Source organism: Corvus cornix, chromosome 11 (assembly GCF_000738735.6).
Source record: "Corvus cornix cornix isolate S_Up_H32 chromosome 11, ASM73873v5, whole genome shotgun sequence".
NCBI lineage: Eukaryota > Metazoa > Chordata > Aves > Passeriformes > Corvidae > Corvus > Corvus cornix.
In genome coordinates, this window is record NC_046341.1 from 13,925,470 (window position 1) to 13,953,364 (window position 27,895).

The 27,895-nt window shown below is 39.9% G+C and overlaps 1 protein-coding gene and 1 long non-coding RNA gene across 2 annotated transcripts; both read right to left on the reverse strand.

Annotated features, from left to right (window-relative positions):
* Nucleotides 1-813: 813 nt before the first annotated feature.
* GPT2 (glutamic--pyruvic transaminase 2) lies at nt 814-27,622 on the reverse strand. Its single transcript, XM_039558512.1, has 11 exons — nt 26,961-27,622; nt 16,778-16,867; nt 15,190-15,298; nt 11,419-11,552; nt 9,227-9,470; nt 8,389-8,468; nt 7,693-7,829; nt 6,826-7,000; nt 5,903-6,058; nt 4,766-4,878; nt 814-3,550 (listed from the first exon to the last, which is right to left on the reverse strand). The coding sequence occupies exons 1-11, from the start codon at nt 27,285-27,287 to the stop codon at nt 3,460-3,462; spliced, it is 1,656 nt and encodes a 551-aa protein (XP_039414446.1). The 5' UTR covers nt 27,288-27,622; the 3' UTR covers nt 814-3,459.
* On the reverse strand, nt 24,809-26,954 carry LOC109144241. The gene is made up of 2 exons (XR_002044865.3): nt 26,304-26,954; nt 24,809-26,199 (listed from the first exon to the last, which is right to left on the reverse strand). It is a non-coding gene; the product is annotated as an uncharacterized LOC109144241 (long non-coding RNA).
* Nucleotides 27,623-27,895: the final 273 nt, after the last annotated feature.

Genomic DNA, 27,895 nt, shown 5'->3' on the forward strand with positions numbered 1-27,895 from the left:
ATATACATCTGGCACATCTCCTGAGCCAGATGGGACAGACTATGTCACTCAAAAAAAGTTGAAAAAAATCTGATTGACAATTCATAATATAAGCATTTTATATCAGACCACGTTGTTGTTTGTAAAACAAAAAACATTCTCCCCTTCCAACCCCCCCCCCAAAAATCCCTCCAAACAAACAGGTAAGTGTTTCTGTTCCAGAAAACACTCAAAATCCTGATATAAAGAAGAGAATTTCATGCTTTTGGTGGTTGTGGCATATGCATATATGTTTAGGGAAGCAGAACTAGTTTCCTTTCCCTAAATTTTGTTTTCTTTGAAATTCCCAAACAAACACCACTAAAGTAATTCTGAGGTGTCACTGCAAACAGACAAGACAGTGTTGCTCTGTAAGTTTAATCTCCTACAAGCCATATAAGAAGATTTTTAAAAGGGAACTCACAACACCAAACAGACCCCTCACCAAAGCTTTCAGGACACAGTTGATCAGCCTCAGCTGACTGGCTAATCCTCTCTGTGAAGGAAGAACTCTGGCTTGCTTTACTTCTGGTTGCAGCTCCTTACGTTATAGGATTAATTACGAGCATAAACTTGCCTAAGACCATCTCTGTTTACACTTCTGCACTGTTAGGGAATAGTTTTATTGTAGTAAGTTGGACAAATTTCAAGTCCATAAACTGGAGTGACGCAGAAATTAATGATCTGGTACATGGGTACTAAATATTAGTAAGTACTGGTTTGAATATGGAATTGAATGTGTTATAATGCAATCCAGCTGCTGTTGCTCCAGTGACATAGGAAATGGAATAGTAGTACCATTTTTTTAACATGTGCTTTATTATTTGGAAGTCTCATACATCTGAAGTACTGCTATAAGGAGCACCTGGAGGAAGATCAAACCTAGAAGCATGCATTTGAAAGGAAGGATTGTCTGTTATTAATGAAATATTTCAAAGACATGGAAAATAAGCCTTTTTGTCTTAGGTTTACATGATTGTTCCACAAAAATGCACATTAACTTTATCACAATACATACAAATATTGTGGATGGACAATAGAAATTACCACCCTTCCATATGAGATGCATCAAGAACAAATTGTTATCCCTTATAATGTCAGAAACATAAAAGGCACCATAATAGAATGTTTAGAAAAAACTCAGTTTATGCCATTATAATTTGATTTAAAAGTATAAGAATTGCTGTCCCGACTTAAAACAAAAAGCCTTTCACACCTGTAAATTATCATTATAAACTTGTAAACCTTTACATTTTTTTCCAGAAGTATCAGGTGCAAATGCAAGGCAAATATAAAATCTATTGACTTATTAGATTACAAATACTACCCCATGAAAAAGCTGTAGTTACAAAAATATAAAAAATATTCTAACTCCCATTGTTAGATCTGAGTTTCAATCTATACTGCGTTAAGAGTCCAAAGCCAGATCTGATTTGGACACATTCCTAGAGGAGGAAAGTGCTGTTTGTCTTATTTTTACATCATTATTCTGACCTCCTACCACAGTTTTGCTTTCTGGGTTTGTTTTATTAGTGCATATTAAGGATGCCAAGTGGAGAGTGCTGACGGGTTGTATTTTTCAATGATAGTAGCAGCATAAGTGTTCTCACTTATGAGAGAACACTTGTTGTCCTCCCAGAAGTGCATTTCTCTGAGGAGAAAGGTAGAATTGTTTCTCTCCAATCCTCCACAGTAGCTTGCGTAGCAGCCATGCCATTTTCATCCATAACCTGTGACCCCTGGCAGGTGATTGAGGAGAAAAAATTCTTCTCCCAGGCCTCAGTAAGGAACTGTGAGAAGCTCACCCACTGCTAATGCTGGGTCATAGACTGGGGCTGCTGTGGCAAGGACAGTTATTGGCAACAACATCTCGTCTTCCTCACGTGATAAATTGGCACAGGTTTATCTGGATGGTGTTTCTCTAGCCCTTGGCTTTAGTAACCTGGATCAGCACAGGGTGTTGAACCAGCTACAACAGCAGCCTTACAAAGTGCTAGTAGACATTAAAATGAGTTTACTTCTAAATAATAACTTAAAATTAATGACTAGATGGAATGTGATATTCTTAATGAATAAACTCTGTAAATGCTGAGCCTAAGCCTGACAAATGCTAATGCTTTCACATCTGAATACTGAAAGGCCTGTTCCTTTAGCCCTTTATCAGAGCTAGCAGAGGGTGTCCAGCTTCCAGCTCTAGAGAAACAGAAGCTGTCTTTTGTTTTGCAGGGAAGCTGGCAGAGATTGGTGGAGTTCCTCAGCTGTACTCCTAGATAGCCACCTTATTTAGCTGGGCTTTGAGAAGCACTCAGGATCGTTCAGCCAGCAGTAGGACTGTGGAAGATTTAAGTGTCAGCTGTACTATCATTATCTTTATGCTTGGTGCAAGACATTTTCCTTTAAATACATTTTTCCTTCATTAGAAATCAGCCCCAGCATTTCTCCTGGTAACAACGTGTCAGTCCTTGCCAGTTCTAGCTGGATTTTGGCCAGCTAGAGGGGCTGTGTGATGTTTCCAAACAAATGTTCCCCACAGACAGAGTGGTTCTGAAAGGGTTGTGTTTTACCCTACTTGAAAGGATTGACTGTACTCACATCTGCTTTGAGACAGTAACTTGCTCTGTTCCGTGTGTATAAAAGATGGAGTAAAGTTAACAGGAGACTGCTGGAGTTGTTATGGCAGGAAGTGTTCAGTGTTCATATACTGGGATCATGTGTTGAATAGCACAGGAAGAAGACTGTATTCCTCGTTATGTTTCAGTTCCATAAAAATATGGTTCAAGCAGACAGCATGTTCACTCCTCTGATCAAAACTGTATATTCCATTCCAACTATGCTGGGATGGCAGGATTTCTTTTTAGCAGAATTTCAAAGACATCTGCATACATCTGCTGAAGATTTTTTTAAATAAGAATGCTGTCCCTACATGCTTGATCAGGTTTGGAGAACACTTCACACTTAACAACAAAACCAACAAAAACTAAACCAAGAAATACCTATAATGTAGGAATTTGGATTTTTGTTTAGTAGAATTTTAAGATGGGAAACACATTCCTATCTAAACAATTTAACTTGTCATTTCTGTTTTGTAAAAAAGCCCACATGACAGTAGTAATTTTAATGAGCAATTCCCTTCCCCAACCTATTGAGTCAAAAGTTCGCAAATGTAACTTCCAATCAAGGCACAAAAACATTTACTGACTCTTTCTTTTCAGCGCTTTCTTCACATTCTTCCCCTTCCCCTTATAAAAAGTTGGTGTAACAATGTCTTCTAGACCAGATATAGTTTTAATAGTCCAATAAGTTGTAGCGGGATCTGAGTCTGGTTCTATCTATTTTGAATTTAGTTAAATTAGATAAACAGCACATTCTCAGCACATCATTGTTCATTGTCTGCATTTGCCTTGAAGGGGAGGGGATGAGGGGGAAAAAGCCACAGTAGTTTCATGCATATTTTTCAAGAAACTTTATGTGGAAGTCTTTCACTTTCTCCAGTAGGATCTTCAGCTTCTCTACTGGAGGAAGAATGGTCATTCTGAAAAATAATATTTAAAGAAATAAAAAAAACCAACCCACATTATCTTCAGAACCAACTAAACTGTGATCTTTGCGCAGATCTTGATTAATCTCAAAGCACAGCAAGCAACAAGTTTAATATCTGTTTTGATGTGATTCTATCATTTTCTGCATTTTTACTTTAAATGAACTATACCATTACACTAGAGAAATTGGTTTCAATTGGTTAGAATACAGGAATTCAAGAACTGTTATTTTCTGTTGAGTGGTGTAGAAGGTTATCAGTAAGAAATAAGAACAACACAGTTTCCACTGTTGGGCAGTTATGCCAAATTACACCCAGTTTTTTGAGATTTAAGAGTTGTCAGTTATGAGTAAATGTACATTTTTTCTTTAATTGAAAACTGAGTTCAGAAGCATTAAAACAATGCAGCATGCCACTCTGCAGGTTTTAGTCCCTTTTTCCCTTCTTCGGCAGAATCTGAAAATGCCATGGGTGTGTATGCCAGTCTGTACACAAGACACAGATCACAATGGTTTTCCCACACTGGTGCAGGAATAGACTCTCTAGGATTTTCCTGGAGCTGTGTGTACCAAGGGGTCTAACCCAGCTGGCTGTGTTGCAGAACTGTCAAGGCTAAAGATACCCTCTGTTGTATTGTTTCAGACTGAGGAAGACTAAATTCCATGATAAATTCTAGCTATCAGTGACTTGGCTAGAGCAAAGTTCTATTTATTGGCAGCAAAAGCAACACAGTTTTGGTATTAGATTATTTAGTTCAACATCTTGTTTCGGTAAGAAAGTTATATAGTCTTTAAAGAGCAGATTTATAGGGAAGCATTTTTCATGAAGTTTCTCCATATGGAAACACAGTTGTAACCCCCTCCTCCTCCAAAAGAATGCAGGGCAATTTTTCTAATTCCATAGCCAACTTTAAGATTAAAGTCTAAGCTATTACTATTGTTTGTATTCCTGGAGAAGGCATTTCAAATGCCACTGTGTAAAAATAGAATGTAGTTATATCAGCAAGATGTGAAAACACCATTAAAACTTGAATAGCTCATCTAGCAGACCAGGTCTTTGACCTTGCTGTCAGTCCACAGAAACTGTCCAGTAGACACTGAGACAACAGAAACTGAAATAAAAATCCTCATATTTAATCAGAAGAGAAAGAAATGGGATGATACTTTGCTTATTACTGCTAATTTGCTTTTAAATAAACAGAAACTGTACCTGAAATGGTAGGTTCCTTCTCTCTGGCCAAATCCACTTCCAGGTACAACACATATTCCAGTCTCTTCCAGAAGTTTCATGCAATAGAACATATCAGGTGCCATTTTATGAGCCTAAGGGAAAGGATGCATTGGAATTAGAGAAATCAAAATATTCCTAATATATAGAATTTCATGACTGCTTTTTTTTTCTGAATCTTTATCTTACATTATTAGTTTCTTATTCAATTTACTAAAGAAGATGAGGATCAATTGCTAATGGGGCAGTTCACAGTAAATTAAATAACAGTACTTCAAGGAGCAACAGGGCTGAATAACCTACACAAAAACTCACTTCAAAAGAAAGGGTTTAGGTAATTTTGTTATTGTCCTTGACTTGCTTGTAACTTTTTGTCAAAAGTCTCAAAGTTGTACTTGGAAAAATCTAAGGCACTGACATTTGATAAGATTAAATTAATTTGAGAACTGTGTGTTCCAGTTCTGTTGGCAGTTACTATTTTTTTTCCTCCTGAATAATCTGCTGCCTAGGAAGTCCCCTGATTAATAACTATGAAAAGTTCTTAAATATATCCAGGTTATATACCTAATCAAATAAGCAGCTGAAAAACAACCCTATTTTTGTTCTCAGCTGTGCTAATAAGATTCCCTTTACAAAATGAATATTACAAATTAGGTTTCAGAGCTCTGCTTAGGAACAGAAAGACTTATCGTTTATTAATATAGGTTCCTGTCCCAAAGGCAAAACGGTGAAATTTATAAGGAAACCTCCAGCCCTCCTTCCCAATCCTGCTGAATGGGGTTTCCCTTGTAGGGTCAGAAGCACACTGCCACTCACACGTGCTGGCCTCCCTAACCCAGGCACAGGCAGCAATTTGAAACCTCACAGGGCCAGCTACTTGTGTGACTTAAACACCAGCGTCCTTGGGGACACTCTCAACCTGGGAGCCTTAGCACTATGATGAAACGATCTGTTTTGTTTTCCTCTCTTAAAATAAAGGTCATGTTATATTTAAAATCATACACAGCCCATGAAATACTGCTTTTGTACTCCATCTCTGCAATCAAAGTTCATCATTAGAAGTGGCAGGTACAGGTGAGAGGAGGTTAAAATGGATTGGAGTAAGAATGACTGACTGACCTCAGCTTCCTCAATGGCTTTGGAAGGAATAAAGATCCGTGGGAAAGCGTACATAGCTCCTTGAAGAGGATTGCAGTGAACTCCTGGGATCTTGTTAAACATGTCTTCTGTTAGTTTGGCTTTTTTGGCAAGATTGTTCAAAACAGATTCCTTTTCCTGTTTAAAAGGAAGGTGTTCAGTTGGACACATTTGAAGTAGCAATAAAAACACCAGGAGAAACTATGTTTCAAAAAGCCTTCCCCAAATGAAACACTGGTAGGGCTTTGCTGAGCTATTAGAGAAAACCATATTCCGAATTCCAGTTCTGCTCTTAAAAACAGCAGTGCAAAAAGGCTTTAGTAGGATACAATTACAGTGTTGTAGTCAGACAATAACCTACAGAAGTCTCTATCTTTGTGCCTTCTTCTCACAGTCTTCTTTCTGAGCATTCACTCTTGGCTATTTCTAGAGACCGTGTTAGCTGAGCCTTTGGTTGGACTTGATAATGTAATATTTTAAGACAGAGTCAGCGTCATTTTTACAAGTGAGAAACTATATGTATACTTCAATACAGATTGTCATGTTGCTCAGTATATAGAGACACTGAATATTTAAGAAAAAGATTGATTTTATTATTTTATTTAAACTTATATTCCTGATGAAATTTTAGTAACAGCAAATCTTATTTAGTAAACCTTTTGCCATATTAAACACAGGAAAAAATTTGAATTTATCAGCAAGAAAACTGATTTGATAATGCCTTCCTAGTATTTTTAAGTGTCATATTAAGTTAATTTTGAATACACTCCATAGTTCTGTAAATTAGTGTTAATACAGTATTGTCCAAGGAGGAAGGAAAGAAGACTGATCTCTGTGCATAGTTTGAGTTCCCAGTACTTAGGATAGGTTTGGGAAATGCACAAAAGAAGCATGTTATTGCTGACCTTTATGAACTGTGCATAAGATTCTTCTCCAGGTACTGGAGGATTCACCACAATATCCATGGCTGCTTGTCCTGAGACTGGAGGACAAAGGCGAACAGAAAGTAGCTTAACGAGCTGTCCTTTAATTTCCGGGTGCAAGTTAATGACCTCCATGTAACCTCCTCTGTAGCCACATCTGTGACAAAGTGAACAGAAGAGGTTGGTTAACCTCAAGTGTATAAATACCACAAAAGCATTGAAAATGACTGCAGAAGTGGAAAGTCAATTAATGAGAATCTTACAACAGGTAACATACAGGTTGTTGAAACAGCTGCCACACTGATAATGGTTTCAGATGGAGCTACATGACATTAAGTCCCAGTATCCCATACAGAGATAAAGGTGGACAAGCAGCTTCCCTATTAGGCAAGTTAACAATTAACATGGATCTTTAATCTTCAGAACAAGAGCATATGGCTGTAGCAGTATACATTTAATCAAAAAATTCTTTTTCTTCCATCTCCTGCTCCCCAAAACAACCATACCCAAACATTTGTAATACCAAACCTCCCAGTGATTAGTGAGCTGTTCCCTTGAATGTTGGAGGCCAATTTTCCTTTATCACAGGTCCAGATTGGGACTGTAGGATTTCACCTTTGTGGGACTGAGGCATTAGGTGTCTGAAATAAATATGCTTATTATTTGGTACTTTGAAAACCACTGAGTTAATCCATTACTCCGTGCTTGTTTCTCTTTTCTTAATAGTCTTTAGTTAAAATTAATAGAGGATTAATTACAGTGGATTACCTTCAGGTCAGTAACATAAAAGGGCTGTCCAACCAGATTAACGAGGAAGATGAAATAAAAAAAAAACTAAATCAGACTTACTCGCCCATGTATCCCTTAGAGGTGGAGTGAAAAGAGGCCAGCTCAACATTGTTATAGTACTCGGGTCCCATCTCATACAGAATCTTTTTGAAAGAATGAAACTGGCATCCTTCAGAGTACACATTGTCCTGGTAAACCTGAACAGTCAGAAGACATTAATGTGCTCTGTTCCCCCAACTAAGGATAAAACATGGCCTTTTAGAGAGGCAGATCTGAACTGAAGAAACAGTCCTTACACTCAAAACTTAAAAGCTGTTAGAAGACACAAGGTTCTTTGTTAAGTAATAGTTACTGTAATGATACTTTTTATCTGATGTGACCACACTTAAAGGCTGGGCCTTTGGAAGAACAGTGAGCTTCTTTGTATGATTTAACCTTTACTTGTATGTTTAAATTGATTTTCCTTCTGTTTCTTCCATTTGAAGTGGTCTGAGCACCACACAGGTTTTTAGGTCTGTTGCAGCAAAGTTCTTCCTTGTGTCCCCTACACTTTCTCTCTAGTTCAAACCCAGATCAAGCCACCTGTTATACTGATCCTTTGATATTAAGAATCTTGCATGTCTGTTCATGTCTTAATATGGTAACAGAGAGTCTGTTCCCTGTACTTAAAAAATACCAATACCACACATGGAACAAAATTAAACCTCATAAGAGTACTCTTAGCTGTGCTTTTGAGAGAACAGATTATTCCATTACCTCATCAGCCAGAAGAAAAAGTTTCTCTTCCCAAGCAAAGTGTATCACATCTTCAATGCACTTTCTGTTTTGCACCTGTCCTATAGTTTGATTTTTAAAGCAAGAAGAAAGTTAGTGGAGTGTACACATACCAATCTTTTCACCCAGACTTACTCAGATTGCCAACTTTTCAAGAAGATATCACTCGTCCTCTGAAAAGTGCTATTGAACTTTAGAATTCCGTTCACTAAGTATGAAATTAAGGAGCATTTTCGGAAGAATTATGGTACAAGGTAACTTAGTCCATCCTAAGCAAAGGAAGTGTGAGATATGGTAATCAACCAATGACTTATTCAGAGTACTGTGTGTACAGCTAATCACTGTAAATGCTCATATGCATGATGGTTAGGTGGGAGCTAGTTTCTTACCAGTCAACCTCAACTACTCAAACAACTAAATTCTGAGGGAGGCAGTGCTTGCCACTGAGTTCTGAGTTTTTACAGTCATTGCCTCTCAGAAGCAAGGGGCTACAGGCTATGCCAGAGGCAAGATCTTTCACAGAGACCAGAAGTGACTGAAAGTCATTCCACAAGTCTGGAAAACTTCAGTGGAAGCAGTGGCTTCAAATGGGATCCAGTGAAGTGAACCTGCTCCCTCCTTTCTGGAGTTCCATGATACTGAAAATATGTTTCTAAAAGTAAAACATACTGTCCTACTTAGAGCACTGATCTCTGGAATTCAGCTTTATGCATTTGATAAGTACCTAGGATTTGCCTGCAGTGTCAAATGAATGAAAAAGTAAAGAAAAAAAAGGTCTTAAAACCCATAAACCCATTCACTAAACAAAATTCCTGCAGACCTGTGGGATTTCCAGGGTTGATGATGCAGAGGACTTTTGGATTGCAGTATGCCTTAGCCTCATTCAAGGCACGGCGAAGTTCATTCACATTTAGAGCCCAGCAATTTTCTTCATCCAAATAGTAGTTCACCTGGATAGCATCCAGTTCAGAGATGGCTGCTGAATATAAGGGGTACTGGGGTATAGGAATCATCACTCCTGTTCGGGATTTGCCACCTCCTGAGATCAGGATCTTTAAAATTGCCTGGGGAAAAAGTAGGAATTAAAAAAAAAAAAAAAAAAAAAAAAAAAGCTCACACACCAGAATTAATAATACACTCTGGAATAAGTTACTAAACTTCCTTCCTAAAAAAGTCTAGAGTTAAGGCAGATTTCTGTCCTAGAAGCAGATAGTCAAAGAGAATTATTTATTTCAGGTTGTTACTGGTTGAGTAAGGATGGTCTAAGCTTAATGGAATCCTCTCATGACATAGCTTCCAAAGATCATGCCAGATTAACTGCAAAATTCAGGAAAAACATTCTGAGCACAAAGCTAGAGGGCAAGTTCGCAACAGGAATATCAAGATAATGATTTTTCTGCTGTGCCCTGTTGTAAGCAAAGAAGCTTTAGCTAGTTCTTGCTCATTGCCTTCCATTCATTTTGTCTCATTAACCACAAGAGACCAATAAATAAAAACAGAAATTAGAACTGGGGCCTGTGCAGATTCTCCCTTGGAACAGAGAAACCTGTTTTCCATTATGAGCAATTATGTTTTTATTTTCAAGTAACAGAACAGATCAGAAGTCTGCATGTGTTGGGACGGAAATAAAATCATATGTAGTTTATTCCCAGAAGACACAGACAGAAAGGTAATGTTTGTGCTAAGGTCAGTCCAGACAACTTCCTTGTGCCCAATGGCTGTGTGATGTGGAGGCTTTTTACATGTGAATTAAATAAAACAGTGCACAAGGGGCAGGAAGCAGAGAGATTTCTTGCCTTTATAACCAAGGGAGAACTCTGAAGTACAGGTGCAATCAAAGCAATCATCCTTATCAGCATGTAATTGGCATCTAAACCCAAAAATATCTTTTCTCTCAGCAGCAGTATCCTTTAGTTTCTTGGTGGTTCTGGTACAAAATCTGCTGCTCTGTGCCTCTCATCACATACTCAGCTGCTAAGCTAATGATTGATAATCGATATAATTTTGTACCCACCACTAGTTTAAAAATACCAAGCATCCAAAACATATAATCAGGACCAAATGCATATTTAAAAACTCCTCAACACCCTCTCTCCCCTGAGGTTGTTTTGTCTTTGGAAGGGCCAAATAATGAGACTCGTTGTGGTGCTGACTTTACAGCAATGGTGAAATCAAATCAGCATGGTGCAGATTAGATGTACTGCGCTGCCATTCCTGACAAGCTGCCAGTGTCAGAAATTCTGGAAAGCCAATTGACTGCAGACCTCTGGAGAGCTGTTCCTGCCGGAGCGTTGTCATTCTGAGCTCTGCCACTAGATGTCCTTTAAAAAAAAACCACCTTCACCAACACACTGTCAAAGGCTGCTTTCGTAAAAGCCAAACTGCTGCTGTACTATCAGTGAATGGGTCTGTGTAAAGGAGCAATCTGATAGAGACTGGTATTCCTGTCTTAACTGAGGACCGTCTTTGAACCTTGGCTGAACACAAAACCTGAAGTGTTTCTCAAACAAACTGAAATACACAGACAGAAATACATCTTTGGGATTTTCACTGGCATTGATCTGCACTAGCAGAGTTTACTTGGAAGAAGAGCTGCTGAGACTTCTCACCTCTGAGGTCATTCCCTCTTCCCTCTGCCACTGCTTGATACCCTCTAATCTCCAATGTTTATGTATCTTAATCACTGAGGACAACCATTATTTAGTCTGAATGCTCTGAATCTTCTAAACTCATATTTAGGCACCTGTAGTTCATACCACCTTTACAGAAAAGTACAATTTAATGTATATTAAGAGACTGCACCTGCTTCTCAGCTGGCACCTGACATCCACACAGGGGGTTCACTGGTTTGTTCACAGGATTGGATATTCATTGAATGGGGCTTCAGTATCTGCCAGACCAAACTCACAGGACTTTGTGAGACCAGAGGTTTAACAGAGATTTGTATTTCCAGAGGTAACTGATAAGCTGCAGTTTGTACCAAGAAAGGACAGGTTTCATTTTAACACTTACAGAAATGCCATCGCTTGCCCCAGTGGTGAGATAAATGTTATCTGGATCTGCAGGAACCCCTCCATCTCTTCTTTCAATATATGAAGCAACATCTTCACGGATGCAATTTATACCTTGACTGGCAGTGTAGGATCCTGTGGCAAACAGAAAATTAGATGAGAATTCAGTACAATGTACATCAGATTTTCTGTTTGCTAGCAAAACTCCTGAGCTAATATTGTATGGAGTAGTTTGTATATGAGCCATATTTATATGGATCCCCAGGATGGATTTGGTTTTCTTTCCATGGAGGAGGAAAGGGAGCTGGTTCATTCATAGAGCAAAAGAGTTAATTTAGAGTTAGACAAATACAATAAGTATCACTAAAATACAAAAATAACATACTGGATTGGTAAAAAGCATGATTTCAAGCCTATTTTGCAAACTGGGACAGCAATCCCATTTTTACTATCTTTCAGTAGCTTTCTTTATTTTGGAAGCACTTCTGAATGTAAACAAACTCCTGTTTAAGTAATGGGAACAAGGAACAGAGGTAGTATGTGCAATAGAAAGGAAAGTAACTTCTTCTATTCCATGACAAATATAAGGGTTTTATTTGCAATATGAAAATAACGTATCATTTTCTCCCACAGTCTGAAACCAAAAAAATCCTAAACTGCTTCTCTTCTTCCCCCACAGCATCTCCCACAACCATTTTTCAGCAGAAATGTCTAGAATCACCCCAATCTCATGTGCAGTTTACAGAGCACAACTAATAATCTTAAATAAAATGAGCTGTTAGATGCCTGTGTGCATCACTGCTGAGTATGTGCAACAAATAAAGAGCAAAAATAAGCCTAGGTCAAGGTGAGGAATGGATTCAAGCTATGAAGCCTAAGACTGACGGACAAAGAAGTGACAAGTGTACATCTATTTTAGAACACTGTCAGGAAGCCGCAGAATCTTCTTTGCTTGTTGGGTGCAGTGGAATAATTGTGCCTGACTTAACTCTTATCGTTCAGTTATCTGCTAGTAGTCTGCCTGGTAGGACTTCTGTGAAAGCATGATTTAAAAAGACAAGGAACCTTTGCAAGTACTGCACAATTGCATGGGACAAAACAGTAATTCAGGGCATGAAGTTCCCTGATGTCCTAAACATTCACTTTTACAGGACTAGAAGTTATATTGGGTCTGTACATGGGTCTTTGACCACAGCTAGGAAGATGTTGTTAAAGGAGGAGAACAAACCTAAGTTGTCATTCTGTCTTGTGAGCCACTGGGTGCTGAGTCCTACCACTCTGAGGTTATACAGAACATTTAATTGATCTGTACTTCTACACTTAATTGTACTCAGTTGATGGCTTTGACTAGAATCCGTATGTTTGCATTGTGGGATGCAAATAAATAAACCCAACCCAATAAAGCTACATATATTATGTATTTTTGTATATAGGAGAGGGGTAAATGTCTCAAATGCCTGGAAAGACATGCCATTTATCCCACATGCAAAGTAAGTGGTGTCAGTAGAATCCCAGAGTGTTTGGGACACATGAGAAGTTGAGGACACATCTGAGCCTTTATATATGGCCTGGGAGTAGCGAGACTCAAACCATGAGTAGGGATTTGCCAAATGAATGTTCATTGGAAGTGAGGGTATTCCAGTTCATTTCCAGAGGAAAAGACACTCATATTAACTTTGCAATTAATACATTTAAATAGGCTGGTATAGATGTGGGTGTAACACTTCAAATGGCTTTGACCATATGTAGTGATTTCACCCTTGTGTTGGATTGACAAATTTGTTAAAAAATAAGGTTTTGAACAAAACACAACACTTAAAGCTACAGAGAGAGGTCAGCTTTTAATCTTTGTTTTTTTCAGAAGAAAGCAAATTTCTCCTTCTCAGCCATGAAGAGAACAGCAGTAAGTTGTCAGACTACCAACAAAGTGATAGGGGTAACTTCCATTCAGCTGCACATCCCTGTGCCTCCAACTGCATGTTTTGAGATGCTGTACAGAGGCTGATGAGCTCCAGAGACCAAAGAAGGGGCTGACACACCATACTGGAGACAGGCAGGGTGGAGAGGGGGAAGAAACCACTACAGCACATCAGAAAGGTCTACTGTGGTTTTAGTTGTCAGGAATTTAGAGATACAGTTGCTCTTGGCATAAATAATTTCAAGATAAAAAGACATTTAGACTCCAGTTACTTACAGAACCTCAATTTATCCACTGACATTAAGAGGGTGTATTCAGAATTATCATCTTATTTGAATATTGCAACAGTTTCAGGCCTACTTCCTCAGAATCTACTGAGCTAACAGAAATGATGGGAAATGCATGATCTTCTGAAAAAAAGGAACATATTTCTGAAATATTATGCAAGGCTGAATTCCTTATACTTTACTCCAACATGGGGCTGTGATGTCCCACACCACCACGCCCTTAAGGGGAAGGGAGCACCAAGGGGCCAAGACTCATCATTCTGAGAACTCCTTCCATGTCCCTGAATTTCAGAATCACTACAAAGAAAGACTGAGTCAAAACTCAAATGTATCCCCAGTAACTCTTATGTGCCAACAGTACTATGTGCATTTATTGTTCCAAAGTAAGACAGGAAAGGGATTCATTTAGCTAGAGGAACTTCTCAGTTTTGATAAATGTATTTTTAATGGTCTACATTAAAAGAAAAACCAATACGAAGAAGGTGAAGATAAAATACATTCTGTATTAGGCTGTGTTGTTAGGAATAGTCCAAAGCCAAAATAACTGCTAATGCAATCACTGTTTATGTTTTGTTTATTTTATTAAGTTTCACAGCACCTACTCTCAAAATATGCCAGTGCAAATAGGCACTGCAATCACAAAGATTAAGAAATATGCCAATTACTGTAATAAGTCCTCTGAAATGTCACTGTTTGCCTACTTGAAAGAATGTAAGTGTGTCAGATTCATTGCTGCACCCAGCAGTATCTGCAAAGTGGAAATTTTAGTGGCATTTGCCAGGTACAAGTAGGCAGCACAGTCACCATATGAGAAAGAAATTGTCTCTTCCATTTCCTTTCTACTGAATATGCAAAGTTTGTACTTATGTGGATATTACATGTGTACTCTTGTAGGAACAGTAGTTGAAGAACAGAGCCTTGTAGTTCTTTCACAAGTTGTTATTTTACCTTGGAGAAACAGAGCTCTGACATCTTCAGTTAAAACTATCTCAGCTAGGTAAAAAAATACCACCTTTCAGCAGTGTAGCTTTCCTTTTGCAGAGCATTATCACCTTGGTACCTGAGTTTCTGATACCCCAGTTCATCCTCCGACAAACATACTTGAACTGACAGTTCAAAATAAAGATCCAGGAGCATGCACTGGATCAGCTGAGATGGACATATATTGTTTGTTGATACCAGCATTACAGAGACAGTAGACTCCTTGGCAGAGGAACCCTCTGGAGAGGGTAAAACTGTAAAACCCTCCACCCAGTCTTAGCAGGAGACACAGAGCCCCAGATTAAGAGATATCATACCAACAGAAGAGAGCCTCACTAGTACTTTCTGCCACTTTCCTAGTGCAAAAAATCTCAGCATTCTGTTTAGTTACGCGTAGATGTTATTGCGGCAAGGGCTCCATAGATGTATAACCTTCACCTCCTCCTCTGTCACAAGTCCCACCAAGAATTTGCACCATTTGTCACCACCTGTAGGTCACACTGCAAACCCGCCCCACCAGCTGCAGATATTGAAACCATCTTTGTTGTTGCTAATACCAACAGGAGCAACTGGAACAGAGCCTTACCTAAGCTGTTTCCTCCACAGCCCTGCAAGATCCGTCTGGCTCGCTTTTTGGCATCTTCTGGAAAGCTCGGGCTGTCCAGCAGGTTTGGGTATGTACACAGGGCCACTACCTGGAGTGCCAAGAAAATGTAAATTGGCCACTTTTCAATGGTTATTTTAAGTTGATGATATTATGTTAACTTTTCTTGGAAATTAAGATCACAAATACTGGCTAATTTAAAACAGGTTGTTGATGAAGACTTTGCAGTTGTTTTTTTTTAAGGGTTGTGCTCACAGAAGAGAAGAAATCTTATCATGTTCCAAGTTATGCTGATAAAAACAGCTCTAGAATTATTAACTATTTGTACTACAGACAGTGAAGATTGGAGTCCAGGTGAGCTAAGTGTAGTGCAAACACAGTAAAGCACAGTTAATTATTCCTATGTTATCTCTAACCAGCTCCATCTTCCACTCTTTGTGTATTACTAGCCCACTTTATTGACAGGAAATCAAGACTTTAAATATGGAGCAGAACTGAGAAATACGATCAGCTTTTGAAGTCCTAGATGCATGTTCTAATAATCCTTCCCCAAAATAACTTCTAGTTCGTACTGATTTGAATTTGTGGGAAACATTGAATTAAAAAAAGAAGTGGTGATATAGAACATAGTAAAAGTAGCAAGACGACCCGGCAGAATTAAGTTAATGAAGGAATGTAAGACACAAAGAATTGAGAGCCCTCTCTTGAGATCAGCTTAATTTATTCCAGTCTCTCTCATTTTTATGCTTACATGGTGTAATATGGATAGGCTGTTGTCATCTTGTTGGACAAAGAGAATGAATTAATCCATGTCTGTGCACAGTCATGGGGAGAAAGGATTTCCCATTTTATTTAATAACATTGGAATAACCTGTAATATGTCTGAATAATTTGTAAGAAGCTCAGGTCTCCCTAGTTTACTGCACAGCTCGATTTTGTACCCTCATCACCTGGACTCGCAGTTTGATAAGGCTTCAGTTTGTCCTGCAAGTCTCTGAATTTACATTATTATAGACGGAGGATTTTACATGAGGATGTGAGGGATGCTCAGTAAACAGGATAATACTCATTTTAACCTTATTTGTGTTTTAGGAATAATATACAAACATGAACTCTGTTGTAATCTTCCCTAAAAGTTAACATACAAATTAGCTTGCCCAGAGGTAAAATGTGCAAAATGAGATACGGTACAAGTAGTTGAAACCAGCTACGTGCAGATCTCAAAGTATACTCTCAGATGAAGAAAGGTTTTTGTTTTTCTCTTTAAAGACAACCACTTCCTTTCTTGAAGAGCATTATTGGTAATGAATGTGCTGACTGATAACACAGAAGTGGCAGGAAAAAGTATGGGTGGGGAATGATATGGAAACTAAGGAAAGCTATTGTGTTAAAAGAGGACAATCAACAAGCAGTAGGACTTCAGCTCAAAAATGAACATTTTTAATTTTTTACAAAAGAACTATTTTAAGTCTAATTGCATCTAGGCAATCACTTATATTAACACCCGTATCAGATAGCTTTTAAGGCATTCTAATAAAAAATTAATAATAATGTTTTATAGTAGTCTTACCTGACGGAGAAAGGTGATTGGTCTCTGTCCCATTGCATGTGCATCTCCAATGTTGGCTTTAATCACTTCAGTAAAAGGTTTTTTGATTCCCTAGAAAGGGATAATTCAGAATGTTTTGTTAGGGCTGAAGTAGATCATTCTTCTTTAGTATCTGTCACATGGCTGTAACTAAACAGTGCCTGATCTCAGAACAGCTACAGTGTTTAAGGTAAAGCTTAATGCATTTCTTATGCAATACTGCCAGTAAATCTTAAATGGTTTACAGAAATTGTGTTGACTGTGACACATTTTTAAATGATAGACTGGCTTTTATTCTTCTGCTAGCTGCAAGTAAGAGACTGATTTGGCTGTAAACTACATATTGAAGTAAAAAAAATGAAAAAAGGGCATTTTGAATTGTCAGTATTAGAGCAACTTCTTTGAGACACCTAAGGGAGGGATGGATCAGTCAAGAAGCTAAAAAGACTTGAGGATATTTGAGAAACCACCAACAAAAGAAACCTAAAGACCTTTAGTTCTTTTAGAGTCAAAACAGTAAAGATATTGCTTGCTTATTTATTTTATACTTAGATTAAGTATTCCTTGTATGATGACCCCACTTTTCCATGTAGAGATGTTTCACTATATATCATAGTGAGGCTCTGTATGATAAACAGAAGTGCTAAATAATCACCATGAATATTTAAAAGCTTCCTAGTCTCCAAAATCTGAACAGCCAGCCATTTTTCCTGTGAGAAACTGAATGCATCATGAAAACACAGGGAAGGAAGTTAATGAATGTTGATTAGCAATCACAGCTCTTTAAAAAGCAAAATAAAATAAGGGCATAAAAAAGGCAAGGAACTGACTGGTTGAAAAAAACACCAGTGGTTTAAATAAAAAAAAAGATTCACTGAAAGTAAAAGACAACATTACAAGAAGAATAAGTGAGATAGGCAGTAATAAATTTACAGTTGTTCTAAGAGATAGTAGGAAGGCCTCTTAAGAGTGACAGAATTGTCATGTGGACTAAGGAACTGCAAAATGAGACTGATTAGTTTTCTGTAGAAAATTACCAGTAACAACTTGCTTTGGGCATGGACTCAGAAAGCCTCTTCCTGGTCCATGTATTTACAGACAATAACTGGATTTGGATATAGAATATGTGGCTGGCAAGCCTTGACTGATTTTTGCTTTTCCACCATGGACTATGATGCTGGACTTCAGTGACAGACTCAAACCCAGATGTGCAAAGATAACAATAATACAGGTACTCATCAGGGATACAGATCCCCAGGTATGCCAAGATTTGGAGGTTTAAGATCTGGATGCCAAGATTTGGATTTTTAAGATCTGGAGGATTATCCCCACTCATATAACTGAAAGCCTTCAGGATTTTTTTTCTTTTAAAATTAAATATGTAGTTAGAAATGGCATTAGGACCAGACAATTTGGCTTACGTGATCCTGATTGAAAAGGGTAAATTTTACATGGCCTTACATTTAGCAGCAATAGAAAAAAAGTTCACTTAAAATAATTGGAAGTGACACACTGACTTCATCAAGTCATTTGCTTTTATGCTTGTTGATCTGAGTCCCTAAATTAAGAGCTGAATTCAGCTCTAAATAAAGAATTAGAAATAGGGATGCCAGATAAACATTAGAGTTATCTGAGGCTGAAGTTTAGTAATTTATGAGTATGTAAACAGCTAAAAATGTGTTTTCTTCAAGCTATCTGGGGTCCACTGACAGCACATTGTTTCATTCTAATTACAAATAAGTAGGAAGAGAAAGAGGTATGTAGAAGAAGAACAAATTCTATTTGCTTGAAATGAAGAAAAATTCCCACATACTTCGGTTGCATTTGGTCCTTACAGCAAATTGAATCAGTTTCACTAGATTTGCAAAGTAATACAAATCTGTTAAGGAACATGGATACTTCCTTTGCCTTAAGTTAGGCAGTCTGAAAAAACAGCTACGTGAAATAGAAGTACTCTGGTTTATCAGATTAAAACCAGAACAAACCAACTCCCTAATAATAGAAATACCCTACATTAAATTTTTTGCTCACAAATACTATTGTGTTCTGCAATAAAAAAAATAGCTGCTTCTTTGGTTGGTGAAATGCTGAAAGGTACTTGGCATTTCATAACGTACTTTTGGAGTTTTTATAGCGGCACAGCCTTTAAAACAAAGGTAACAGAGCTTTTTGGTGTCTGTGTCAAGTCGATCATAAATAATGTTGTAGCTTATTAGCATTGATACCATCTGAATCTTTATTAGGGCCAAACTCAGTGCTTTTGCCATCACTGCAAGTATAGAATCATCACCTACTCCACAAACCCCACACTGCCTTTGCTTCTCAAATGATGGGTCTGGAATAAATAGCAAACCATACACAATAGTTCTCTCACCATAAAATCTTGTTAGAGAAGTAATGATGGGTTTTCTGTGTTGTGCACACAGTTCCCATCGACTTAAAGGCCCACGGCCCTCTTCATTAATTTGTATTTCTTGGTCTCAGCTACAAGAGCTGTTATCTTTTTTGTCTTTCAAATGAGAAATGCTTTTAAATAACTGGAGCCTTTTCCTTCCCTGACAACAAGTTAATATCAGCAATTTTTTAGAACTGTCTTCACAAGACTTGCTATATCCTCTCTTAGTGAAATCTATACAAAAATTGCTACATCCACTTAGTATTTTTCTATTACTTGATTTCCAGGCTCTCTATGTTAAAAAAGGAGTATGAGAAGTTGTTCAGATTTAGTCTAAAATAAGAAGTTCTAAACAAGTTCTTAAAAATGTCTAGAAAAGTTCTTTAGAACAAAAAGTCCCATCTTAGCATTTCAAAAAGAAGGAACAGAAAACAATTACAGGCAAGAACAAGTGCTGAATGGTAATGGGTCAAAGTTCCAAAGCAGGGATATCCGATGGCAGCAAGGGAAGTCTAGACAGTGCTTGTGCCTCTGCAGATGAGTTCAAGGCAGAATTCTGCTCAGATGCTTCTTACAGAGCAGCATTAGTCACTGGCTACTTGTGTCAAGGTTTCTCCTATGATGATGGGTGTGGGTATCCAAGGGGAGGGTTATGCCAAATCCTTTTTTTGGAAGGTATGTGGAAAGATCTGTATGAAAAGAGGAAATGTGAATGTGATGTTGATAACCTCAACATCAGATTGCAAAGAAGTAGGAAAAGGGCTGCAACAGGTCATAGATTTATTCCACTGCAGAAGGCTAAGCAGTCTTTAACCATGTCAGCAACATACCTGAGCTGAGACTATTTATGTCCCTGCAAGCCAAGGAACACAGAGGGGGAGCAGGAACTGGGCCATTGGAGTTGTTTTGCTCTCCTCTAGGGATCCCTCACCACACTTGTCTATCTCTCATCCCCTCCCTCTCTTTGGGTGCAGGCAGGCTTGCAAGGTGTGTTCCAGAAGCAGTCTGGCTGGATTGAAGCTGGCAGATTTGCAAAAGGGAAGCTTGCATAACAGGAGCTCTAATAACAAACTCGTGAGCAGTAAGTTCCAGATTGAGTCTCCTGCCTTCTGAAGAGGGTATGAACCACATCAAGGAGGAAAACCAATGCCCAGCCCTACAAAACAAGCTCTGCTCCAGCCTCCTGCCTTTGGCGGCACCTCACACTGTGCTCACAAGGTGATTCAGCTTCAGCTCGGGAACAAGGCCAGGCTCCTGCCACTCTTCTGACAGTGTTAGCAAACAGATTCATGATAGTAGCCACTTTTAAAGCTGGAGAAGCCATCTTTCACTTTCACGTTTAAAGGAGAAAATATTAAAAACATGGACTTTCTTTTAGTACCTGTCTTCTGGATAATGAAAGGATTTTAATGGATGAAAGAATCATCCAGGATTTGGAATATGCTCTTCAGAAACTACTTCCTTCAACAGTTACTTCTGTCTCTCTGCTCTTTTCAGAAGAAATGCATCTTTTAAGAAAACAGATGAAAAACATCTGAAACCTGAAGCAAGCCAGACACAATTATACTAACAACTGTATCTAAATATCACATGAAGTTGGGAGAAGGGATTTTTATATGTGAACTAGAATTCATTGGTGCAGAGCCAGTATAATAACAAATGCAGTTTACCAGGTTTGGGGAAGCTTCCTCTTCTCCTAGACATCCCCATAGCCTCAAAAAACACAACAGAAAAGGAGAACAGTATGAAACAATGAGCTGTCTCTCAAAGAGAGAGTGACGATGCAAGAAGTGTTGAGAGAATTACTTGATCAAAGAAACAATGTGATGCCAGAACATACACCACCCATGAGGCCAATGCCCTGCCAGGAGCTGGTTTGTCTCTTAGGAGTTTTAGAGTACCTGGAGGTTCCCTTTACAAAGGTACCATCTGAAAATGCTGGCAAACTGCAAAATACCACTGTGCCCAGAAAGAGTAAAGAAGGGTGCAAACTGACCTGACACTGTCTTTGCTAAAACTTCAGCAAATTTCAAAGGAAAACCGTCAGTCTGAAGAGAAGCATGTGTTGATTTGGTAATAGGAAAGAATTGAAAAGGGTTCCTTTGAGAAGGCCACTAAAATGTGAGCTGCTTTTAATCCCAGGAGAGTAACATGGTATTACAGCTATTTCTGAATTTCAGGATTTGCCTGCTCCTGGCTGCTCCCAATTGTTTCATTTTCACCACCATTGCTTTGTGCCTCCTCTTCATGGTTATCAGGCAATAACATCACACTATGAAACACTGTACTATTTCCTTGAGCCTGGTTTTGCTGTGACTTGCACAAACAAGCTGTACAATCAGAGAGCTGGCAAACCCAAACATTTCAGCATAGCTGAGATCTACGCTGTAGTAGCCAAGCTCCTTGCTTGCTTTTTTATCTCCTCCTCTCAAGAGGCCAAGAAGGCATTGCCCAGAGGCCCTTAACTAATAGGGACCTGAAGACCTGAATTAGCATTCCAATCTTTTTATTAAAACAGCTCACAGCAGAAAAATAAACCTGACCTGCTTACCATGGAGTAAGGCTTTGGGTTTGTATTATGCTTCTGTAGTTCAAGCTGACACGAGCTGTTTTGGGGAGGAAGGAGAAGGAAAGTTCTGGATTTTGACTTAAAATGGCAGTGATGACTTGCATGCCCCCTCATATCACATGAGGAAATCAGTGGGGCTGACCTTTCATTGGCAGATCTGATTCAGAGATTACAGAACAGAACTTGTCCTCAAGTTACTCTTGCCTGACACATTGACTAAAGTGGATTTGCATTCAGAATTTTTTGACTACATAGATAAAGTACTAGAATTCATGACAGAATTAAAAGACAGAATTAAAATAATGCTCATTAGAAAGTGATTAGACATTAGGACCCTCAACTTGAAGAGTTATTGGAAAAGGTCTATTTTGGAGTAAATTTTGCTAATGTGTTCAACCAGAAAATATCAAAAACTGGATCCTGTGGGTTGCGTGCTTCTGAACATACGATTTTGATAATCATGCTCTTGAAACCAGTTTTGTTTCAACTTCATCTGCAGTAGTTTTTTCCCCTCTTAAAAAACATGGGTTTTACTACAGATTCACTTACGTATGCAACATGTACAGACAACTGAGGAACAACAGTTCTGTCTTAATGAGGTCAGATGCTCTTGCCTGGAAGATACTTTCTCAGTGTGCACACAGTCACGTATTCAAAGCAGAAAATTATAGGATGGTAATTTAAGCTTAACATCTTTCATTACTGGGTGTACCAGTCAATCTTGTATCTTTTTCTTGGCGTGTTAAATCATATTTCTGCATGTCATTGTCTAAATTGTGTTTTATCTTTCCAAAACTCCCAGGGACACAGTCAACTCACATTTACAATTAAGGCTGGATTCTAAGTCAGATTTTTTCTATTCAATTTAGAAGCCTGATGAACTAGTGAGGGGGGAAAAAAACCCAAACCAGCTCTACAGTATTTTAACCAAAATACTTTAGCAGAAGCTGCCTGAGATTTCAGCTACATAAGTAGAAGGATTTTGGTAGTTTTATTGTCTAAATAGCAATGTAGGGAGTGAACAAGTGGCTTGAATAAACTTATTTGCAATAGTTATGCAAATGAAAAGCGTGGGCAGAGGAGATGAGCATACTGTAAAGGTAACAGAAAAATAGGGACTTCAGTGTATAGAAACTGTATAATGCCATTGAAGGCCCATGGCTCCAGGCCCAGGGTTGGGATGTGTTACCCACCTGCCCTATCGGAAGAACTTCCTACATGCTGACAATATATCCCTGCACACCATCCCTCTCCCCCTTTCTACCCTACAATTCTCTTTCAGTAACTTGAAAGTTTTGAAGGACCTTGCGTGCCTTACATTAAGCCAGGCACTGCTTCCAGTATTACCTGGGCTGACTTGTGGATCCTGAAGTGCTGTTTAATATGCATACGCTTTGTAAGGAGATGTAAGCCAACTTAACCTAACACAGAACTTGACATTATGTAAAACCCAATCAGGAATGGGGGAGAAAAGGACAGTACAGATGAAGAGAAATGTCAGGGTAACAGATATGAAGGGATTTTTCATAACAAGGTCAGTTAAAATTAGCATGAATGCAAAGGAACAAATCAGGTATGTGTCCTGCCTATGTAAAGATAAGTTAGTTTGTTATTACTAATTAGGTGAAGAGAAGGGCTCTGTTCAGAGATTGCATTATTCTTGCATTGAATTTGTATTCAGGAGCAATTTTCTAGTCCGAAATGTAATTAAAGTCAATACTTGATATCGTAGCCATCTGTTAGCAAGTCTACACAAAGGGGGTAGAAAAAAGGTCTTACTTGACTGAGTTCTATTTAGAGTGTAATCATTTATTAAAATATGCCTGTGCTCTAGCTTGCTTTAAAAAGTTTCCAGAAACACCAAGGTGAATCGTTGAAGTTTGTTCTTTCTGTCATCTTAGTAAGCCAGAATCTGCTGATTGCTACCAATAGCAAAGGGGAAGAGAAAAGAGGTTTTCACTTTCGAAGAATGACACAATTTCAAAATTACGAAAGAAAGGTTCAGGAAAGTAATTCAAGTCACTGATTTTGCATGAAGATTTCCATCTTGAAAGACTTAATGTACATCAAACCCCTGATTTTCCACCTAGATGAATACAGGCCACAAGCCAACAAAACTTGTGAAATCCAGGTACAGCATGCCCACCTGTATTGGACAATCGATCTTATTCTGCTTTAATTGAGTATTCTACTTGTCACTTACATTGTCTTAGTCCCAAGCATATGAGCTGAAACTATTGCCTCATTTTTATTTATTTTTTAAGGAATATCCCTTCAGTTGCCCAGTCAAAGACTTCTTGAGTAACATTTTAGTCCTTGTTTCTGTGTTCACTGTGGAGTTAACAGCTCCTGTTGTGATCATTTGGACTTAATATAGAGAAGCAGCAAGTGCCAGATAGAATAATAGAGAAGCTGCTATTTGGGATCTGAACACTAACAAACCTCAAGGTAGATGAAAGCTTACACTGTGCAAACAGCTTCAAGTAGCTGTTTTACAATCTCCATAACAGCTGTGTAAGTTACGCAAGTATGAAGAGTAACCAAATGGAACCAAGTTTAAACAGGGAGAGCCTCTATCACATCTGATTAGACAATGGCTGCATTTAGGGTGCTTTCAGTTTAGAAACAAATTACCTAAAGGCATCTGGGCAGAACAGGATAAATGCAGATTTATTGCCATTGCTTCACCTCTGCCTGTTCTTGTTACCCCCAGTCACTGCAGTGCTTCCACTTCATACTGGGGAACCTCTGCTCTCCAGCCTGTGCAAAGCTCCTTCCCCATCAGAGGTAGAAGAGCTGCTATGGGGCAACTCTTGCTGTTAGTGAAGAGTAGCTGTGGATCTAGAGATACTGTGGGGCATCCCCTTCCTCTGCCAACCACTTCAGCCTCTTCTCTTCATCCAGCAGCGTTAATTCTGCTGGCAGTTGTTGGCCTAACTCTGTGAGCTAAGATTGAGAGGGATGGAAAAAGCTGTCCAACTTAATAAAAAGAAGTGCCACTGACGTGTGAGCACACATAATTAAATTTCAGACACGCACACGCAAAAAATAGACAATTAGATAACCTATATTTCACTTATAAGGAACTTGGATATTACTCAACACTGTATCCTTTAGCAGACAGCTTGATTAAACAAGGGAATGAATAGCAGTATTTTTATCAGAAGGGCAAAGACGAATTAATAACTTGAGCAGTGTGGAAGAAAGTAAAGTCTTTCTGCTTGCTTGAGTTGATTAGTGTTCTTTGCAGATACACTGTCTCAACTTTTGCAGTAATTCTTCTCCTCTTTCCCTGCCAGCTGGGAGGTTTGTTTGCGTTACTCGTGTTAAAGCATAGTCACCTCTAGGAATGCTGGTAGCCATTATCAATGGCAAACATTATTTCATGAGTGTGGTTCCTGGAAAAAAAAAATTTAATGGAAAATGCCACATAAGTAGGCACAACGCAAAACTGACATAAAAATCTTTTAATATAGTAATTGGCAGTGACTTGCTCTTAGATTTTTTCATAAGTGCACAGCAGATTATTCTCTCTGCCAGTGACTCAGCTGGTAACTGGAGTAAGCAGGGGAGCTGGGAGGAGTTAGTGAAGGGCCTTTTATATTTGTTTTGTCAAGTAATATCTCCTGCTCTGCGATGTTAACTTGAAAAGAAACATACTCAGTGAGAACACTGGAAGATTTTATACTCTGGAAAATGCACCCACTAGGGAACCTAGTTGCGTAAACACATTGACACCTTTATAAACAAGTTTTAAGGCAAAAATCAAAACAGATGTTCTGAAATTAATTCCCCATCACCATTCTGAAGTTTTTAAGCGAAATCCTAAAAAAAGATGCTGTTTTTAATAATTATTGAATGAGACAAATAGTTGATGTATATACTATAGTGAGCTGAAAACGTTTCACCTTCTAAAACAAGGGGAACCAAGTAACACGAAGACCAGAGAATTAATCTGTTATGGTTAGAACTGCTGTAGCACTTTTTTGTTCAAAGCACTTTTCATTAACTAATGAAAATGGTCTTGCAGTACCTGTAATAAGATATTAGAAAGACTCTCTAAAGCAGCAAAGGCAGTGAATAATAGCTGAAATTACAGAAAAACTACTCTGCCAGATGCTTTATTCAAAACAAAAATAAGCAAGTCCTTGTGATGAGAGGGGAAGCTGTGGTTTGAACAGTAGAAGCAAAAAGACATGTCTGTATTGCTGAGGATTTCTCTTTTTAATCTTTTTTTCAATACTCAAGGAATAAGAAAGAAATTTGAAGAACAAAATGTAAGCGATGACTGATTTGGATGCTTTATTTAGCACATATTGGCCCAGACTCTTAGGATCTGCTTTATTATCTGATCCTCCAAAGAGTACCAACCACCTACAACTTTGGGCAGCGTTACTGAGCGTTTGTGCTCTGAAGGCTTGTCCTCAGGCACCTCAACTTCTGCAATAAAAAAGGAGCACATTATCGGTGATCTCCTTGGACGACCCAGAGCAGTGTTGGATGAGGCTGCGGAGCAGTGCCTGGGATAGCCGGGTCTAGCTCACCTGTCAGAAGGCCGCCGCCGGTTTTGAAGGTGCCTCCCTGCCCCGGCCAAGGCAGTATCGCTAAAATCCTCATGAACGACTTAAACGCTCTATCAGTATGATGAAAGCTGGTCACTCACCTCCTTGTATAACACAAAGGACACGGGATTGCAGCAAAGGGTCAAAGTGGCCGGAGAAATGTAAACACTGCTTTATGGGGGTGTCCCGTATCTGCCTCAGGCAGCCAGTGACACCAGATAAACAGTAGCCGGCCAGCGGCTTCCTTTGTTCCGTGCCTCTGCCGCCTCCCGTGGGAAGGGGCGCGGGGCCGGGGCTGCCGCAGCGGAGCGGGGCCGGGGGCGGCCCGGGCAGGGGCGGGAGACGCAGAGCGCGTCCGGCCACGGCTCGGGGCAGCGAGGGATGGGAGACAGGCTGCTGTGCTCCGAGAGTTTTTAACTTGGTAGGAGGCACTGCAGCGGCACTCGCGGTACCTCCCGCTTTCCCGAGGCTTCCACAGGGTCGCGTCTCAGCCCCGCAGGGTGTCATGTCCCCGCCGAGCCCTGCGACATCCCAACCGGGAGCGGCGGCGGAGGAGCGCCCGGGGCAGAGCTGGTACAGGCTGCGGAGAGCGCGCCCTGCCCTGCCCTGCCCTGCCCCGCCCCGCCGCCTCTGCCTCACCTTCCGCAGCTCCTTTTCGATCTCCCCGGCTTTCAGAACGATGGGGCCCCGCACCGCGTACTCCACCGCCTTCACTTGCGGGTTCATGGACTCCAGCGTCAGGATCTTCTCCCTGCTCGCCTTCTCGTTGATCTTCACGGCGGAGGCCTTGGCAGCGCTGCTCCAGCGCACCGTCCCCTCCCGCCGGGGACCCCGCGGCTGCTGCCCGGCCGCCAGCGAAGCGGCGCAACGCAGAGCAATGTCCGTCCTTCCGCCCCGGCAGACCCCTGGCCCGCGGCCGCACAGCCTTGCCGCAGCTTGCCTGGCAACCAAGACAAACCGATGCATGGTTGCTCGGGTAGTTCCCAAAGCCAAATTAAGGATACAAGTGCTGGGGATCGGTGTATTTTGTAATCGGAACCAGGCGCTAGTCAGATGCACGCGAGCAGGAGATGCAGTCAGAAGAAATGCCGAAGAGCTGGCACAGTTACTCGTATACGCTCGATCCTCTCATGTCCAGATCCCACAAACTTAATTGCAATGGATACAACTGATCTTGCAATGTTGCGATGCCACCACAGGAGCAATAGATCCCACCATTGCATCCGAATAGCGCTGCAGCCCCCTGTCCCCAACAGAAGTGCCCCCGCTAGTGCTCTGGAAGAGTCCCGGGCAAACCCATCCTTCTCCCAGCCGGCGCTGGCCCCGGCCCCGGGACGTGCTAAGGTGTGATTGCACCAGCCAGGCTGCGGGCGCGCTGCCTGGTGGGGGATGTAGTCCCGGCTGCGCCTGCCCACGGCATCAGGTGGTGGGCAGGGAACTACCGCACCCAGAGGCCTCCCTGGGCCGCTCCCGCATTGTCTGCAGGGCGGGGCGCTCCTGCTGCTGGAGATGCTGGGGGAACCGGGGTCAGGGCAAGTGCGCGGGATTTTCCTAAGGGAACGGCAAAGCCAAGT